Source organism: Pseudophryne corroboree, chromosome 9 (genome assembly GCF_028390025.1).
Source record: "Pseudophryne corroboree isolate aPseCor3 chromosome 9, aPseCor3.hap2, whole genome shotgun sequence".
Classification (NCBI taxonomy): domain Eukaryota; kingdom Metazoa; phylum Chordata; class Amphibia; order Anura; family Myobatrachidae; genus Pseudophryne; species Pseudophryne corroboree.
The window spans coordinates 155,583,593-155,604,801 of NC_086452.1; the positions used below are offsets into that span (position 1 = coordinate 155,583,593).

Below are 21,209 nucleotides of genomic sequence, written 5' to 3' on the forward strand. Positions count from 1 at the left end.
ATATAGATAGGGCCGAAATCTGTACCTTAATGGAGCCCAACTTTAGGCCCATATCCACTCCTGTCTGTAGGAAGTGGAGAAAACGGCCCAGATGGAAATCTTCCTTAGGAGCATTCTTGGTTTCACACCAAGATACATACTTCCTCCAGATATGGTGATAATGCTTCGCTGTTACCTCCTTCCTAGCCTTTATCAGAGTAGGGATAACTTCCTCCGGAATACCTTTCTCAGCTAGGATTCGGTGTTCAACCGCCATGCCGTCAAACGCAACCACGGTAAGTCTTGGAACATGCAAGGCCCCTGCTGCAACAGGTCTTCCCTGAGAGGAAGAGGCCACGGATCTTCTGTGAACATCTCCTGAAGATCCGAATACCAGGCCCTTCGAGGCCAATCTGGAACAATGAGTATTGTCAGTACTCTTTTTCGTCTTATGATTCTCAGTACTTTTGAGATGAGAGGCAGAGGAGGGAACACACAGACCGACTGAAACACCCATGGTGTCACCAGGGCGTCTACCGCTACTGCCTGAGGGTCCCTTGACCTGGCACAATACCTCCGAAGCTTTTTGTTGAGGCGTGACGCCATCATGTCTATTTGAGGAAGTCCCCAAAGACTTGTTATCTCTGCAAAGACCTCTTGATGAAGTCCCCACTCTCCTGGATGGAGATCGTGTCTGCTGAGGAAGTCTGCTTCCCAGTTGTCCACTCCCGGTATGAAGACTGCTGACAGAACGCTTACGTGATTTTCCGCCCAGCGCAGAATTCTGGTGGCTTCCGCCATTGCCACTCTGCTCCTTGTCCCGCCTTGGCGGTTTACATGAGCCACGGCTGTGACGTTGTCTGATTGAATCAGAATCGGTAGGTCGCGAAGAAGATACTGCGCTTGTCGTAGGCCATTGTATATGGCCCTCAATTCCAGCACGTTGATGTGTAGACAAACCTCCTGGCTTGACCATAGACCCTGAAAATTTCTTCCTTGTGTGACTGCTCCTCATCCTCGGAGGCTCGCGTCCGTGGTCACCAGAACCCAGTCTTGAATGCCGAACCTGCGACCCTCTAGAAGGTGAGCACTCTGCAGCCACCACAGGAGAGACACCCTGGCCCTGGGGGACAGGCTTATCTTTTGATGTAGTTGCAGATGGGACCCTGACCACTTGTTCAGAAGGTCCCACTGAAACGTCGTCGCATGGAACCTGCCGAAGGGGATGGCCTTGTAGGCTGCCACCATTTTTCCCAGAACTCGAGTGCATTGATGAACAAACACTCTTTTTGGTTTTAGCAGGCCCCTGACCATGCTCTGGAGATCCTGGGCTTTTTCCATTGGTAGAAAAACCCTCTTCTGTTCCGTGTCCAGAATCATGCCTAGAATGATAGTCGAGTCGTTGGAATCAACTGTGACTTTGGCAGATTGAGAATCCAACCGTGTTGTTGTAACACTCTCAGGGAGCGCAACGCGCTTTTCAGCAATTGATCTCTCGATCTCGCCTTTATCAGGAGATCGTCCAGGTACGGGATAATTGTGACTCCCTGCCTGCGCAGGAGCACCATCATTTCCGCCATCACTTTGGTGAAAATCCTCGGGGCCGTGGAAAGCCTAAACGGCAACGTCTGAAACTGGTAATGACAGTCCTGTACCGTGAACCTCAGGTACTCCTGATAAGGAGGAAATATGGGGACATGAAGGTAGGCATCCTTCACGTCCAGCGACACCATAAAATCCCCTCCTGCCAGACTGGATATCACAGCCCGGAGTGATTCCATCTTGAATTTGAACTTTTTCAAGTACAGGTTTAGGGAGTTAAGATTTAAAATGGGTCTGACCGAACCATCCGGCTTTGGGACCACGAACAGGGTTGAATAGTACCCTTTTCCCTGTTGGACCAGGGGAACCTTGACAATCACTTGCTGTTGACACAGCTTTTGAATTGCATCTAATACTACTTCCCTCTCCAGGGAAGAGGCTGGCAAGGCCGACTTGAAAAATCGGAGAGGGGGCACCTCTTCGAACTCCAGTTTGTAACCTTGGGATACAATTTCCAACGCCCAAGGATCCACGTCTGACAGAATCCTGACCTGGCTGAAGAGTCGAAGACGTGCCCCACCGGCGCGGACTCCCTCACTGGAGCCCCAGCGTCATGCGGTGGATTTAGCAGAAGCCGGGGAGAACTTCTGCTCCTGGGAACTAGCCGAAGCAGGTGTTCTCTTACCTCTACCCTTACCACTGGCGAGGAAAGAGGAGCCCCGACCTCTTCTGGACTTATGCGACCGAAAGGACTGCATCTGATATTGTGGAGTTTTTTTTTGCTGTGGGGGAACAAAAGGTAAAAATGTAGATTTACCCGCGGTAGCTGTGGAAACCAGGTCCGCGAGACCATCCCCAAACAGAACTTCACCCTTGTAAGGTAAAACCTCCATATGCTTCTTTGAGTCGGCATCACCCAACCATTGGCGGGTCCACAGAGCTCGTCTTGCCGAAACTGCCATGGCGTTGGCTCTGGAACCAAGCAGCCCGACGTCTCTTTGAGCGTCTCTCATATATAAGACTGCATCTTTAATGTGACCTAAAGTCAGTAAAATGGTATCCTTGTCCAGGGTATCAATGTCAGCTAATAAAGTATCTGTCCACGCTGCTACTGCGCTACAAACCCATGCCGATGCTATTGCCGGCCTGAGCAAAGCACCCGTATATGTATAAAATAAGATTTTAAACCTACCGGTAAATCTTTTTCTCGTAGTCCGTAGAGGATGCTGGGGACTCCGTAAGGACCATGGGGATAGACGGGCTCCGCAGGAGACATGGGCACTTTAAGAAAGACTTTAGGTATGGGTGTGCACTGGCTCCTCCCTCTATGCCCCTCCTCCAGACCTCAGTTAGAGAAACTGTGCCCAGAGGAGACGGACAGTACGAGGAAAGGATTTTTGTTAATCCAAGGGCAAGATTCATACCAGCCACAACAATCACACCGTATAACTTGTGATATACTAACCAGTTAACAGTATGAAAACAGCATAGCATCAGTCCAAGACCGATGAAAACTATAACATAACCCTAAGTCTTGCAGAAGTAGCCCGCACTTGGGACGGGTGCCCAGCATCCTCTACGGACTACGAGAAAAAGATTTACCGGTAGGTTTAAAATCTTATTTTCTCTTACGTCCTAGAGGATGCTGGGGACTCCGTAAGGACCATGGGGATTATACCAAAGCTCCCAAACGGGCGGGAGAGTGCGGATGACTCTGCAGCACCGACTGAGCAAACAGGAGATCCTCCTCAGCCAGGGTATCAAACTTATAGAACTTTGCAAAGGTGTTTGAACCCGACCAAGTAGCAGCTCGGCATAGTTGCAGTGCCGAGACCCCTCGGGCAGCCGCCCAAGACGAGCCCACCTTCCTAGCGGAATAGGCCTTGACCGACCTCGGCAACGGCAATCCAGCCGTAAAATGCGCCCGCTGAACCGTGTTACAGATCCAGCGAGCAATAGTCTGCTTTGAAGCAGGGGCGCCAACCTTGTTGGCTGCATATAGGACAAACAGTGCTTCTGTTTTTCTGACTCTAGCCGTTCTGGCCACGTAAATTTTCAAAGTCCTGACTACATCAAGGGACTCGGAATCCTCCAAGTCTCGCGTAGCCACAGGCACCACAATAGGTTGGTTCATATGAAAAGATGACACCACCTTAGGCAAGAATTGAGGACGGCTCCGCAATTCTGCTCTATCCATATGGAAAACCAGATAGGGGCTTTTATGAGACAAAGCCGCCAATTCCGACACTCGCCTAGCCGAAGCCAAGGCTAATAACATGACCACCTTCCAAGTGAGATATTTTAACTCCACCGTTTGAAGTGGTTCAAACCAGTGCGACTTAAGGAAACTCAACACCACGTTAAGGTCCCAAGGCGCCACCGGAGGTATAAAAGAAGGCTGAATATGCAGCACTCCCTTTACAAAAGTCTGTACTTCTGGGAGAGTAGCCAATTCTTTTTGAAAGAAAATGGATAAGGCCGAAATCTGAACCTTAATGGAGCCTAATTTTAGGCCCAAATTCACTCCAGTCTGTAGGAAGTGAAGGAAACGGCCCAGATGGAATTCTTCCGTAGGAGCATTCCTGGCCTCACACCAAGAAACATATTTTCGCCATATACGGTGATCATGTTTAGCTGTCACGTCCTTCCTAGCCTTTATCAGCGTAGGAATGACCTCATCCGGAATGCCTTTTTCCGCTAGGATCCTGCGTTCAACCGCCATGCCGTCAAACGCAGCAGCGGTAAGTCTTGGAACAGACAGGGCCCCTGTTGCAACAGGTCCTGTCGTGGAGGAAGAGGCCACGGATCTTCTGTGAGCATTTCCAGCAGATCCGGATACCAGGTCCTTCGTGGCCAATCTGGAACAATGAGAATTGTTCTCACTCCTCTTTTTCTTATTATTCTCAACACCTTGGGTATGAGAGGAAGAGGAGGAAACACAAAGACCGACTGGAACACCCACGGTGTCACTAAGGCGTCTACAGCTACCGCCTGAGGGTCTTTTGATCTGGCGCAATACCTCTGTAGCTTTTTGTTGAGGCGGGACGCCATCATGTCTATCTGGGGCAGTCCCCACTGACTTGCAATCTGTGCGAAGACTTCCTGATGAAGGAGAGTGGCTCCTGGATGCAGGTCGTGTCTGCTGAGGAAGTCTGCTTCCCAGTTGACCACTCCCGGAAATAACACTGCTGACAGTGCGCTTACATGATTTTCCGCCCAGCGAAGAATCCTGGTGGCTTCCGCCATTGCCACTCTGCTCCTTGTGCCGCCTTGGCGGTTTACATGAGCCACTGCGGTGATGTTGTCTGACTGGATCAGAACTGGTTGGTCGCGAAGTAAGGTCTCCGCTTGACGTAGGGCGTTGTATATGGCCCTCAGTTCCAGGATGTTGATGTTAAGACAAGTCTCTTGACTTGACCAAAGACCTTGGAAGTTTCTTCCCTGTGTGACTGCTCCCCAACCTCGGAGGCTCGTGTCCGTGGTCACCAGGATCCAGTCCTGAATGCCGAACCTGCGGCCTTCTGGAAAGTGAGCACTCTGCAGCCACCACAGGAGAGATACCCTGGCTCTGGGGGACAGGGTGATCAACTGATGAATTTGTAGATGTGACCCGGACCACTTGTCCAGTAGGTCCCATTGGAAAGTCCTCGCATGGAACCTGCCGAAGGGAATGGCTTCATATGGAGGCCACCATCTTTCCCAGGACTCGAGTGCAGTGACGCACTGACACCTGTTTTGGCTTCAATAGGTTCCTGACCAGAGTCATGAGTTCCTGAGCTTTTTCTATCGGAAGATAAACCCTTTTCTGGTCTGTATCCAGAATCATGCCCAAGGTCAGACGAGTCGTAGGAACCAACTGCGACTTCGGGATATTGAGAATCCAGCTGTGTTGCTGTAACACCTTCAGTGAAAGTGAGACGCTGTTCAACAACCACTCTCTTGATCTCGCTTTTATGAGGAGATCGTCAAGTACGGGATAATTGTGACACCTTGCTTGCGCAGGAGCACCATCATTTCCGCCATTACCTTGGTGAAAATCCTCGGGGCCGTGGAAAGCCCAAACGGCAACATCTGAAATTGGTAATGACAATCCTGTACCGCAAATTTCAGGTACGCCTGATGAGGTGGATAAATGGGAACATGAAGGTATGCATCCTTTATGTCCAGAGATACCATAAAATCCCCCCCTTCCAGGCTGGCGATGACTGCTCTGAGCGATTCCATCTTGAACTTGAACCTTTTCAAGTATAGGTTCAGGGATTTTAAATTTAAAATGGGTCTGACCGAACCGTCCGGTTTCGGGACTACAAACAGGGTTGAGTAATATCCCTTCCCTTGTTGAAGCAGGGGAACCTTGACCACCACCTGTTGAAGATACAATTTGTGAATTGCATTTAACACTATCTCCCTTTCCGGGGGAGAAGCTGGTAGGGCCGATTTGAAAACCCGGTGAGGAGGCACCTCTTCGAATTCCAGCTTTTAACCCTGAGAAACAATTTCCATTGCCCAGGGATCCACCTCCTGTGAGTGAACCCAGATGTGGCTGAAAACTCGAAGACGTGCCCCCACTGGGGCGGACCTCTTTAGCGGAGCCCCAGCGTCATGCGGTGGATTTTGTAGAGGCCGGGGAGGACTTCTGTTCCTGGGAACTAGCTGTGTTGTGCAGCTTTTTTCCTCTGCCCTTACCTCTGGCATGAAAGGACGCGCCTCGTACTTTCTTGTTTCTTTGTGAGCGAAAGGATTGCATTTGATAATGTGGCGCTTTCTTAGGCTGTGAGGGAATATAAGGCAAAAAATTTGATTTACCAGCTGTAGCTGTGGAGACCAGGTCCGAGAGACCTTCCCCAAACAATTCCTCACCCTTGTAAGGTAAAACCTCCATATGCCTCTTTGAGTCGGCATCACCTGTCCATTGCCGGGTTCATAGGACTCGTCTAGCAGAAATCGACATAGCGTTGATTCTAGAACCCAGTAGACTAATGTCTTTTTGAGCATCTCTCATGTATAAGACAGCATCTTTGTGTGTAAATGGACTTCAAGGTAACCTCCTGCTTGCGGTCAGCAGGATCCCTGAGGGTAGCCGTATCTTGGGATGGCAGCGCTACCTTTTTGGATAAGCATGTCAATGCTTTGTCTACCCTAGGGGAGGATCCCCACCGTATCCTGTCCTTTGGCGGGAAAGGATACAAAATAAGAATCCTTTTGGGAATCTGCAGTTTTTTGTCTGGAGATTCCCAAGCTTTTTCACATAATTCATTCAACTCATGTGAGGGGGGAAAGGTTACCTCAGGTTTCTTTCCCTTATACATGTGTACCCTCGTGTCAGGGACAGGGGGTTCCTCTGTGATATGCAAAACATCTTTTATTGCAATAATCATATCGAATACATTTAGCCAATTTTGGCTGTAACTTTGCATCATCGTAGTCGACACTGGAGTCAGAATCCGTGTCTACTATTTGGGATAGTGAGCGCTTTTGAGACCCCGAAGGTCCCTGCGACATAGGGACAGACATAGGTTGACTCCCTGGCTGTTCCCTAGCTTCAGCTTTGTCTAATTTTTAGTGCAATATATTTACATTAGCACTTAAAACATTCCACATATCCATCCAGTCAGGTGTCGGCGTTGTCGACGGAGACACCATATCCTTTTGCTCCCCCTCTTCCATAGGCGAGCCTTCTACCTCAGACATGTCGACACACGCGCACCGACACACCACACACTCAGGGAATCCTCTTATCTGAAGACAATTCCCCCACAAGGCCCTTTGGAGAGACAGAGAGAGAGTATGCCAGCACACACCCAGCGTTATATGACCCAGGAAAAAACACAATAAATATATGTTCACCCAGTAGCGCTTTTTATATATATATATATATATATATATATATATATACGCCAAATTATGTGCCCCCCCCCTTCTTTAAAACCCTCTTTCACCATGGAATAAGCAGGGGAGAGTCCGGGGAGTATTGATTTATGGAATCATATTTATGAATATTAATATTTAATATAACATATATGGTTATTAATATATGGATATATTTAAATTAATATGCGTTATCATATATATCTGCAAATATATTATGTCAGGCTTACAAATTAATTGGCTGATAAATATATGCAGTCCTTATATATACATATGACATGAAATTATGAAGTTAAGATTCCTTAAAGAGAGTTCAAGCTTGAATATTACCGCTCTTTTTATATGATTCTTTATTTACAGGCAGATCAAATCGTACAGAATAAGATATACACAGTAGTGATATATATACTAATTATAATTATATTAAGCTATGCTATGTTTCCTTCGTTACATAACATAAAACAACATGACATAAGTTTCACAAACAGTTTCAATTATTATCATATTTATACTTGCAAGTTAAAGATTGCCATCCCAAGAATCATTCCTTCTGCATGTTCTCCATGACTTCTCCTCCTGACTGACTTCCTTCCTTCTCCTTCTTCTTCTTCTCCCTCTCCCTCTTCCTTCTAACTCCTAACTACAAGTCTGGTCCTTTTATCTCATATTTTACCAATTCAAACTATCATATTCTCATAGTTTCCAATGGAATAGGTAATTATAGGTTTGTCAGATTCCAAGGTGTAATAAAACAAACATTGAACTGGGCTGTCGTGTCCTGTTCACGGAGGCATGGTGTCATAAAAGTGTGGTGTCCACACTGCCTTAAGCAAGTATAGTATTGTAAAATCTGGAATGTCTTTTCATCCAAAGTTCTGTTGTATTGACAAGTTTTCCTGGGGTCGGTTACACAATGTTTTATCAATGGATGTGATCTCTTTTCATAGTAGTTAATTTATGCTCCCTAGCTTTTAACCTTCACTGGACAATAGACAAACCAGTAGATTCTGATCTACTGTAAGCACACCTGTGAATTCCAATGACCAACAGAGCTCTGTCACACACCTATTATCATTTATGGCCTAATACCTTTTCTCTACAATGACTCTTGATCTTACTGTAACCTCTCTGGCCTTATTTATGACTAGAGCAGAATAAACCTGTTCCCTACACTATTTTTTTACCATCTTGCAGTAAAACACAAATATACAGTATATCTATATAAACACATACACAAACCTAATTTCTTAAATCAGCTAAACATTACCTCATACATTCAAACTTATTTCATATCTATTCCTTACTATATATATCCACTATACTGTCCACTATGGTAACATCGCCTATTTATAATGAATTATATTTTGATTCAGACAACATCTATTGCCCTAATATTAGACTAAGTGCAGACAATTACCTATAAGGCAACAGTCGCCCCCTTGTGGCCATGAGAAATTATTTTGATTGGCCACACATTAAACTAGCGTAATTGCCTCCAAATACGTTTCAAAATATTCCTTCAAACATAACTTTCGTTGTAACCATAATATATACCATAAGTGTAATAATAATAACCATTGTGATTTTAAAAATCTATAAAAATTCTTAGCTTACCTAACCTTATTCTACTTTTTAACTAAAGCAGACAAGACTGAGGTTTTTATTCAGTATTCATGAGGAAAACTAATTTCTACAGACATTTGGAATACCATAGCCCAATTGTAGACCTTTTTTCTGTATCTGGATCAGTACATTTGGACATTTTTGCTGTTCTTGGCTGTAGCAATTTACTGGGATAAGACTGTCATCTGCGTGGTTTGCTTGCAATTGGAGACGTCTTGCGTCTGCATTATGGAGGCAGTTGAAGTAGAATTCTTCATAGCAGCTGCTCCTTTGCTTGCCATTTCGCTGTTTGACGCAGAGGGCTGTGTATTTTGCGTACTATGATCTTGAGTTTGCAACTCAGTACTTGTGATGACCCTCGGTAATGGTCTTTATACAGTATTTAGCAGTTCTGTTTCCTTTGCGTTTATCCAATACCGCAGTTGTGACCAGTGTCCATATTGCTTTGCACAAAACAGGTTGTGATTTTGAACAGAACAGTCATATATGAACCAGTCTTTCTTTCTTTCTTTGCTTGTTAATAGTAGGTCTTAATTGTCTTCGGGCAATAGTACCACAAATGGCTGCGAGTAGTACACCTACTCTGTTTACTGTATTTCCTCACTGAATAAATTACCATGCAGTCTTAAGTCTCCTTATTCTACCTTGAACCTATTTATACATCTCAATCTTAAATAAACTTATACCAGTTTAACCCATATAAAGGCGTTTTCTATCCTACCTATATTTTGACTAATAATTATTTAAAATGCTTTTGATGTGTATATAGTAACATCCTATCAATACAATAAATGAATATAATTTTGCTTCAAACAGATATTAAATATCATTTAGGAATGGCTTTAAATATATCTAATTCCATCCAATATTATTTTATATGCAGCCATGTGCATATACAGTTGACCCTGTTACGCTACAAATAATTCCCTTTGACTTGTTACAGTCTTTATTAAGAGAATTATTCATCCCACTTAATAATCTTGTCCCAATTTGTTATAACGCGGTATACCATCCTGTATTAGATATTTAATTACTTTTGAAGCTTTTACGAAGGAAGCATAGGTAGTATCTACTGTGTAATATATAAAAAAAACATAAAATATTTACAAGGTATATAATACAATGATATAAAATATATATCAGACAAATGTTTACATATATGTGATTAAGGTATATGAAGGGATGAGACAGTTCTGTATAATCACAGTGATGAGATGTGCTGTACACTGTTTTGGGAGTGTACATGTAGTTTGAAAGACAAGTAATGATTACTTGTGATGAAAAGGTTAATGAAAACATTCCCCTTTCTTGTGAAACTGGAAAACTCCTTGAGGATTTGTCCATATATCAGTCTTTAGGGATGCTATGTAGATTTTGCTGGATAGCAGCGATGAAAGGGTTAATGAAGACCTTTTCCCTTGTAAATTGGAGTCTTTTTGGAGTCTTGCACCATTCTGTATACAGGTTGCCAGGATTACTATGAATCAAACAAAAATACATACAATGAATATCACAGATATTTATACAGTGATTTAACATAGCTTGCTATGCATTCTGTCCTATCTGCTGCATGTTATCAGGTACAGAATTTACAAATGTGTCTTTAAAGATTGAAGAACAAACAAACAATTGTTTCTGGCCTGTGCCAATCTTTCCTGTCACATTGTGTGTCAATGACAGCACAATTGTCGCTGCAGATATGATGCTGGTTTAATTTGGAAACTGTGGCTGTTTGAACATCAAAGCAAACAATGGCTACATTGGATCTAACAAGTAAAGGAATGATACTACCGTATTCACTTGTGACCATACTCCCTTGTGATGCAGCCTGGGCCCAGACTGTCTTCAACCATAGCGTTTGCTGCTTGGCATGGCTCCTTAGTCTGGAAGAATCTTGGAGCTTCTGAAAAAACCTACTTTTGTGGGGAGAGAAACTTGTTAGACTTTGCCAAATATGTATTGCAGGTCCCAGGGCTTTCTGTCTTTCCACACCTGTAATAAAATGGTTATGGCACCAGGGCATAAAAACATTTTCATCCTGGTGATCCTTTTTGTCATTGTTAATTGGTGTGTGGTTTGCAGAATGACACTCTGCATGTGGTCTCTCTGAGAGCATGCAAACATTTGCACCATCACTAGATGTCTCTGAGTGTTGTGTGGGGGTTACAAAAGTTTGGGAACCTTGTTTGTAAACATGCATTCCTGAATTAATTTCATGGATTTCCCCTTTAAACATGTTTCCAGGTGAATACATTTCAAGGTTTGCAACTCTGGTTGCCATGGGAGTTTTCACCATGGGGAACTTCTCCACCCCTGTGTGCACTGTACTGCTGCTATCAGTGTTTAAATCTGCTGACAATTCACCTTTGCCTAAGGGCATAACAAATTCTTCATTTACATTGGGAACTCTGAGAGTGTATTCAGCAGAATACTCATAATCTGAATTACACTGATCTTCCCCCTTACTAGACACAGTATAGGGGACATCTCCTATTGCTGCTACCTCCTTTACATTAATGTGCTGTCTGATGATAGACACATCCTGCACATTGCTACTTTCTTCATTTACCAAAGAGGCTGTTCTGCTGGTGGTCTGTGTGACCATAGCAGACTCTGTGTGCTGCACATGGACAATGCTGTCCTGAGTCTCACCTACATCTACAATATTCTCCCTTGTACTTTCTTTTATCCCCTCCTGAGAGGTCATGACAGTTTGCTTACAATCTGCCAGGCTTTTTGCTTCTGCCCCAAACTTTTTCTGTTTATTTTTCTGTTTAAGGGACTTAAATAATGAATGCATTTTTGCATTAATGGTCAGGCACGCCTTACGAAGACGAGAACCTGATTCTTCTTTACATTTCTGTTTGGCTTCTAAAGCCGCAGTTCTGCGCATTTTTCTTAATGCTACAGAAAACTTTTGCATTTTTAACATTGCAATCATTTACAATGCTAAATTTTTATATTCCTTGTTTTTGTACTGACGGTATCCTCTCCTTAAGATTGACCGGTGTCTTAAGGTTAAACTCTAATACCTGGTACATTTATACATTTATTTGGAAATACTAATTTCCACTGTGCACATTTTCTATTCTAGGCCTTTAAATTCTTTATTCTCATTTGTAACCTATTCCACTGTGATCTTGTACTTTGCCAGCAGGCTTATAGCCATTGGTGCTGCTTCCTAATAGATATTATGTTAGTTAAAATAACGTATATTGCACTAACACATTTATCCTAGGTTATACAGAATACAAAATTGACATTACACAATGGTAATAAATTTTCATAGATACATCCCCACCGTGATTCTGCAGATTTGGTAGCCAGCTTATAGCATTTGCTACTCCTCATAAATATTATAAATCAGATAATCAGATTCAGTAATAACAAGTCCAATTCGTGGTCGCCAATATTGATTTATGGAATCATATTTATGAATATTAATATTTAATATAACATATATGGTTATTAATATATGGATATATTTAAATTAATATGCGTTATCATATATATCTGCAAATATATTATGTCAGGCTTACAAATTAATTGGCTGATAAATATATGCAGTCCTTATATATACATATGACATGAAATTATGAAGTTAAGATTCCTTAAAGAGAGTTCAAGCTTGAATATTACCGCTCTTTTTATATGATTCTTTATTTACAGGCAGATCAAATCGTACAGAATAAGATATACACAGTAGTGATATATATACTAATTATAATTATATTAAGCTATGCTATGTTTCCTTCGTTACATAACATAAAACAACATGACATAAGTTTCACAAACAGTTTCAATTATTATCATATTTATACTTGCAAGTTAAAGATTGCCATCCCAAGAATCATTCCTTCTGCATGTTCTCCATGACTTCTCCTCCTGACTGACTTCCTTCCTTCTCCTTCTTCTTCTCCCTCTCCCTCTTCCTTCTAACTCCTAACTACAAGTCTGGTCCTTTTATCTCATATTTTACCAATTCAAACTATCATATTCTCATAGTTTCCAATGGAATAGGTAATTATAGGTTTGTCAGATTCCAAGGTGTAATAAAACAAACATTGAACTGGGCTGTCGTGTCCTGTTCACGGAGGCATGGTGTCATAAAAGTGTGGTGTCCACACTGCCTTAAGCAAGTATAGTATTGTAAAATCTGGAATGTCTTTTCATCCAAAGTTCTGTTGTATTGACAAGTTTTCCTGGGGTCGGTTACACAATGTTTTATCAATGGATGTGATCTCTTTTCATAGTAGTTAATTTATGCTCCCTAGCTTTTAACCTTCACTGGACAATAGACAAACCAGTAGATTCTGATCTACTGTAAGCACACCTGTGAATTCCAATGACCAACAGAGCTCTGTCACACACCTATTATCATTTATGGCCTAATACCTTTTCTCTACAATGACTCTTGATCTTACTGTAACCTCTCTGGCCTTATTTATGACTAGAGCAGAATAAACCTGTTCCCTACACTATTTTTTTACCATCTTGCAGTAAAACACAAATATACAGTATATCTATATAAACACATACACAAACCTAATTTCTTAAATCAGCTAAACATTACCTCATACATTCAAACTTATTTCATATCTATTCCTTACTATATATATCCACTATACTGTCCACTATGGTAACATCGCCTATTTATAATGAATTATATTTTGATTCAGACAACATCTATTGCCCTAATATTAGACTAAGTGCAGACAATTACCTATAAGGCAACAGGAGCTTCCTCTCAGCGCTGTGCTGTGGAGAAAATGGCGCTGGTGAGTGCTGAGGGAGAAGCCCCGCCCCCTCGGCGGCGGGCTTCTGTCCCGCTCAAATATACTAAAAAACTGGCGGGGTCTCTCTCTATATATATATATATATATATATATATATACAGTGCCCAGCTGTATATATATTTTTTTTTGCCAAAGAGAGGTTCATATGCTGCCCAGGGCGCCCCCCCTGCACCCTTACAGTGACTGCCGTGTTTGAGGTGTATGGGAGCAATGGCGCACAGCTTTACTGCTGTGCGTTACCTCAGTGAAGATCGTGAAGTCTTCTGCCGCCTCTGAAGTCTTCTTTTCTTCTCATACTCACCCGGCTTCTATCTTCCGGCTCTGCGAGGAGGACGGCGGCGCGGCTCTGGGACGGACGGCGAGGGTGAGACCTGCGTACCGATCCCTCTGGAGCTAATGGTGTCCAGTAGCCTAAGAAACAGAGCCTAGCATTAAAGTAGGTCTGTTTCTCTCCCCTCAGTCCCTCGATGCAGGGAGTCTGTTGCCAGCAGGCTCCCTGAACATAAAAAAACCTAACAAATATACTTTCTGACAGGAAACTCAGGAGAGCTCCCTGTAATGCACCCAGTCTCCTCTGGGCACAGTAGTAAACTGAGGTTTGGAGGAGGGGCATAGAGGGAGGAGCCAGTGCACACACATACCTAAAGTCTTTCTTAAAGTGCCCATGTCTCCTGCGGAGCCCGTCTATCCCCATGGTCCTTACGGAGTCCCCAGCATCCTCTAGGACGTAAGAGAAATAGATTTTAAGGTAGTTTCGTGTCTACGATCCGCTGCGGTGTCTGGAGACGGTAGCGCCACCTTCTTGGACAGACGCGTTAAAGCCTTGTCCACCCTGGCCGAGGATTCCCACCGTACCCTGTCCTTTGCAGGGAAAGGATACGCCATAAGGATCCTCTTGGGAATGTGCAGTTTTTTGTCTGGAGTTTCCCAAGCTTTTTAAAATAATTCGTTCAGTTCATGAGATGGAGGAAAAGTTACCTCCGGTTTCTTTTCCTTATACATGCGCACCCTCATGTCAGGGACAGAGGGTTCATCTGTGATATACAAAACATCTTTTATTGCCATAATCATATAATGGATAATTTTGGCCACCTTTGGGTGTAACCTTGCCTCATCATAGTCAACACTGGAGTCAGAATCCGTGTCGGTATCAGTGTCTGCTATTTGGGATAGGGGACGCTTTTGAGACCCTGACGGGCCCTGTAACCCAGTCAAATCCATGGATTGACTCCCTGCTGTTTCCCTGGACTCAGCTTTGTCCATTCTCTTATGTAATAAGGTCACATTTGCATTTAAAATATTCCACATATCATACCAATTATGAGTCGGCGTTGCCGATGGAGACACTACAATCATCTGCTCCACCTCCTCCTTGGATGAGCCTTCCGCTTCAGACATGCCGACACACGCGTACCAACACCCCCCCACACACACAGGGATATATCTATAAGGGGACAGTTCCCCAACAAGGCCCTTTGGAGAGACAGAGAGAGAGTATGCCAGCACACACCCAGCGCCAACTGACACTGGAACCAATTCCCAGATAAAGCGCTTTTATATATATTAACTGTGATATACACTCACTGCGCCTACATGTGCCCCCCCCCCCCCCCCCCCCACTCTTTTTCAGCCCTGTATAACCGTTCAGCAGGGGAGAGTCCGGGGAGCCAGTTTCTCTGCAGATCACTGTGGAGAAAATGGCGTTGGTTAGTGCTGTGAGACCAAGCTCCGCCCCCTCAGCGGGGCGGGTTTCAGTCCCGCTCAAATGTACAAATAATGGCGGGGAATGTATATATCTACTGCCTCCGCAGCCCATATATTAAAAATGCCAGTCCAGAGGTTTATATTGCTGCCCAGGGAGCCCCCCCTGCGCCCTGCACCGATCAGTGCCTGTCAGTGTGTGTAATGTGTGGGAGCAATGGCGTACAGCGTTACCGCTGCGCGCTTACCTCAGGGAAGATCTGAAGTCTTCTGCTGCCTTTGAAGTCTTCTTTCTTCTTATACTCACCCGGCTTGTATCTTCCGGCTCTGCGAGGAGGACGGCGGCGCGGCTCTGGGACGACCGGCGGGGGGAGACCTGGGTTCCGATCCCTAAGAAGCAGAGCCTATCACTTAAGTAGGTCTGCTTCTCTCTCCTCAGTCCCACGATGCAGGGAGCCTGTTGCCAGCAGTGCTCCCTGAAAATAAAAAAACTAACAAAATTCTTTTATCAGAGAAACTCAGTAGAGCTCCCCTGTAGTGCACCCAGTCTCCTCTGGGCACAGAATCTAACTGAGGTCTGGAGGAGGGGCATAGAGGGAGTAGCCAGTGCACACCCATACTAAAAGTTCTTTATAGTGCCCATGTCTCCTGCGTAGCCCGTCTATACCCCATGGTCCTTACGGAGTCCCCAGCATCCTCTAGGACGTAAGAGAGAAAAAAGTCCTGATGGGGAATTCAGGATCTATGAGGTATGCTCAACAGAAGGAAACACAATCCTAAGCATCAGTGGTGGAAATTAATTAGCAGTAGCAAAAGAGAAAAAAAAACCTGGTACCTGCTATGGGAAAATCTGGGTGTTTGGAAGCTTGCCACAAAACTGCACATTCCGATCCTGCTCAAGACTGCCTTCCATAGGACCAGGATCTGCTCATCTGACATGCAGGACAAAGTAGTGAACTGGTAGATTGGATGGGTAGAAAGAAACAGCTTACTCCTGTGATTAGGTGACTAGTCTGAAGGGTGTAATCCTATTTAAAAAAAGGAACCTTGAATCCACAGGGAGTAGATGTCATGCTTTCAGATAAAAAGCCAAACACAGTGGAATTGGAATCCTAGAAATGATTCCAGTCTTTTTCCAGATACCTCATGTAAAATGGTCAGACAAAGACAGTCATTGGAGAACATTTACACTGAGCCTATGTAGCAAAACCTTCAACTGGGGCACAGAAAACCATACAACTGAATCCTTAAGAACAAAGAGTTGTCTGAAAAAGTAGCGTGTGCTATGAAAGCTTCCACCTTAGATAGCTTGCGTTTTCCTCTTCTTTGTCTGAAAGAGGTCGGTCCCAACCACCGGGTGTAGTATGGCTGACCGGAAGTCTCCTGACCGCCGGTTAGCTTACCAACGCTGGGATCCCGGCAGCATACCGACGCCGGGATCCCGGCGGGGAGGGGCGAGTGCAGCAAGCCCCTTGCGGGCTCGCTGCGCTCGCCACGCTGCGGGCTCGGTGGCGACCTGCGGTCGCCACGGTTTCTATTCCCACTCTATGGGTGTCGTGGACACCCACGAGTGGAAATAGTCCCTGTTGGTCGGCATGCCGACCATCGGGATACTGAGCCGGCGGGATGGTGGAGGAGGTCATGTGACTGTCGGTCAGCAGACCGCCGGTCACATGAATACCACCTCCAACCTCCTCCTGGGTACATGAAGACATAGCAGCTGCCAGGGGGCTTGCATGAAATACCCAACTCCCTATTGGAATACTTGCCAAAGGCAGAGAAATCTAATCTATAAACAAAGTAACATATAATTATAATAAATATATATTTCAGAATTGGGTAGTTGCCTGTATGTCGAACCTATTATAAATGCCGTAACTAATTAGTGCAAATGTGTAGCTATGATTCACCACTCGGGTAGAAAGTGACACATGAATACAATGCACTCATAACAACAGATCTTCAACGATTTGTTTATTTTTGTAAACATTCACCTCTTCTGCTTTTTTCTTGACCTGATTTTCGAAGCATTCCCTGTTGTCTTCTAGCTTTTGTAGATACAATCCCAGTTCTTCTTTGCATACTACAAGTGCTGACTCAAGCTGTCTTACCTGTAAATGCAAAACATACAACTGCACTTAAGAGGATGATCTTTGTTCATACAAGGTGAATGTGCAATAGCCTTAGTGTTGCCACAAGGGGCAGTCATGTACTGGAAAGAATACTAATACTTTGTAATACTGTAGACACATAACAGTGATTCACCTTTACAGCTTCATCCTCCAGCTGGTTTTCAAGGGCGTTCATTGCATCTGCTGTGCTTTTTGTTTGAAGGTCCATTTCCTTTGAGTAAAGAATACACGTCAGTGATAATAACAAGTAATGCATAATGAGAAATAATGGTAAAGAAGATGATACACCCCCCCCCCCCGCTATGCTCATCCATTTATTTACCAGTCGTCTCCAGTACTAGTCATACCACCACTTACACAATACAGTTTATTTACAAAATTCAACAACATTGTATATTATTCCCTCTAGTCTACATAAAAGGTTGTAAGTGAAGTGCAAAGCTATCAATTTCTTTACTAAGGAAGCAGAGATATAAGTTTATCCTTATGGCCAAAAAAGAAATATAATTTATAATATTATTAACTGAGAAAAACAAGTAATAAAACAGCTCCCACGGCACAATTCTAAAACTGAGGGCTGATGGGGGAGGAGCTTTCACACTTCTTTAAAATGTAAAGTGCCAGGCTCCCTATAGCCACCCATCTATACCCCAGTGTCTGCATGTTCCAGTGTCCCCTAGTGGCTGACTAAGAAATATTAAAAGTTTATTACATTTCGTATATTACATATTATGTGAATCAGCCAGCAGTAACAAGTGAAATTAGAGAGTCCACATGAGAAATCTTTTATTCTCTGCAGTAGACCTCCTATTATATGGGACAAAGAAGTGATAACGCTCCATCTTGAAAAAATAAGATTTTACTTACCGATAAATCTATTTCTCGTAGTCCGTAGTGGATGCTGGGACTCCGTAAGGACCATGGGGAATAGCGGCTCCGCAGGAGACAGGGCACAAAATAAAAGCTTAAGGATCAGGTGGTGTGCACTGGCTCCTCCCCCTATGACCCTCCTCCAAGCCTCAGTTAGGATACTGTGCCCGGACGAGCGTACATAATAAGGAAGGATATTGAATCCCGGGTAAGACTCATACCAGCCACACCAATCACACCGTACAACTTGTGATCTGAACCCAGTTAACAGTATGATAAATGCAAAGGAGCCTCTGAAAAGATGGCTCACAACAATAATAACCCGAATTTTTGTAACAATAACTATATACAAGTATTGCAGACAATCCGCACTAGGGATGGGCGCCCAGCATCCACTACGGACTACGAGAAATAGATTTATCGGTAAGTAAAATCTTATTTTCTCTGACGTCCTAGTGGATGCTGGGACTCCGTAAGGACCATGGGGATTATACCAAAGCTCCCAAACGGGCGGGAGAGTGCGGATGACTCTGCAGCACCGAATGAGAGAACTCCTGGTCCTCCTCAGCCAGGGTATCAAATTTATAGAATTTAGCAAACGTGTTTGCCCCTGACCAAGTAGCTGCTCGGCAAAGTTGTAAAGCCGAGACCCCTCGGGCAGCCGCCCAAGATGAGCCCACTTTCCTTGTGGAATGGGCTTTTACTGATTTTGGCTGTGGCAATCCTGCCACAGAATGTGCAAGCTGAATTGTACTACAAATCCAACGAGCAATCGTCTGCTTAGAAGCAGGAGCACCCAGCTTGTTGGGTGCATACAGGATAAACAGCGAGTCAGATTTTCTGACTCCAGCCGTCCTGGAAACATATATTTTCAAGGCCTTGACAACGTCAAGCAACTTAGAGTCCTCTAAGTCCCTGGTAGCCGCAGGTACCACAATAGGTTGGTTCATGTGAAATGCAGAAACCACCTTAGGTAGAAATTGAGGACGAGTCCTCAATTCCGCCCTGTCAGAATGAAATATTAAGTAAGGGCTTTTATATGATAAAGCCGCCAATTCTGACACACGCCTGGCTGAAGCCAAGGCTAACAGCATCGACACCTTCCATGTGAGATATTTTAAGTCCACAGTGGAAAGTGGTTCAAACCAATGTGACTTTAGAAAACTCAACACCACATTGAGATCCCAAGGTGACACTGGAGGCACAAAAGGAGGCTGTATGTGCAGGACCCCTTTTACAAATGTCTGAACTTCAGGTACTGAAGCCAGTTCTTTCTGGAAGAAAATCGACAGGGCCGAAATTTGAACCTTAATGGACCCTAATTTTAGGCCCATAGACAGTCCTGTTTGCAGGAAATGAAGGAAACGACCCAGTTGAAATTCCTCTGTAGGGGCCTTCTTGGCCTCACACCACGCAACATATTTACGCCAAATGCGGTGATAATGTTTTGCGGTTACGTCCTTCCTGGCTTTGACCAGAGTAGGGATGACTTCTTCTGGAATGCCTTTTTCCCTCAGGATCCGGCGTTCAACCGCCATGCCGTCAAACGCAGCCGCGGTAAGTCTTGGAACAGACAAGGCCCCTGCAGTAGCAGGTCCTTTCTTAGAGGTAGAGGCCACGGTTCGTCCGTGAGCATCTCTTGAAGTTCCGGGTATCAAGTCCGTCTTGGCCAATCCGGAACCACGAGTATAGTTCTTACTCCTCTCCTTCTTATGATTCTCAGTACTTTTGGTATGAGAGGCAGAGGAGGGAACACATACACTGACTGGTACACCCACGGCGTTACCAGAGCGTCCACTGCTATTGCCTGAGGGTCCCTTGACCTGGCGCAATATCTGTCCAGTTTTTTGTTTAGACGTGACGCCATCATGTCCACCTTTGGTTTTTCCCAACGGTTTACAATCAGGTGGAAGACTTCTGGGTGAAGTCCCCACTCTCCCGGGTGAAGGTCGTGTCTGCTGAGGAAGTCTGCTTCCCAGTTGTCCACTCCCGGAATGAATACTGCTGACAGTGCTATCACATGATTTTCCGCCCAGCGAAGAATCCTTGCAGCTTCTGCCATTGCCCTCCTGCTTCTCGTGCCGCCCTGTCTGTTTACGTGGGCGACTGACGTGATGTTGTCCGATTGGATCAACACCGCCTGACCCTGAAGCAGAGGTTTTGCTTGACTTAGGGCATTGTAAATGGCCCTTAGTTCCAGAATGTTTATATGAAGAGACATTTCCAGGCTTGACCACAGGCCCTGGAAATTCCTTCCCTGTGTGACTGCTCCCCAGCCTCTCAGGCTGGCATCCGTGGTTACCAGGATCCAATCCTGAATGCCAAATCTGCGGTCCTCTAGTAGATGAGCACTCTGCAGCCACCACAGGAGAGACACCCTTGTCCTTGGCGACAGGGTAATCCGCTGATGCATCTGCAGATGCGATCCGGACCATTTGTCCAGTAGATCCCACTGAAATGTTCTTGCATGGAATCTTCCGAATGGAATCGCTTCGTAAGAAGCCACCATTTTCCCCAGGACCCTCGTGCACTGATGCACTGAGACCAGTCCTGGTTTTAGGAGGTTCCTGACTAGCTCGGATAACTCCCTGGCCTTCTCCTCCGGGAGAAACACCTTCTTCTGGACTGTGTCCAGAATCATTCCTAGGAACAGTAGACGTGTCGTTGGAATCAGCTGCGATTTTGGAATATTTAGAAT

General features: G+C 44.5%; 1 protein-coding gene across 2 annotated transcripts in view; it reads right to left on the minus strand.

Moving 5' to 3' along the window:
- The window catches only part of CCDC18 (coiled-coil domain containing 18), a 434,514-nt gene that overhangs the window by 136,182 nt on the left and 277,123 nt on the right, over positions 1-21,209 (minus strand). For both annotated transcript variants that reach the window (XM_063939870.1, XM_063939871.1), the window contains exons 16-17: positions 17,775-17,852; positions 17,504-17,620 (exon numbers count right to left, since the gene is read on the minus strand). In XM_063939870.1, the coding sequence (XP_063795940.1) occupies positions 17,504-17,620; positions 17,775-17,852 (195 nt within the window). The remainder of the gene's footprint in view (positions 1-17,503; positions 17,621-17,774; positions 17,853-21,209) is intronic.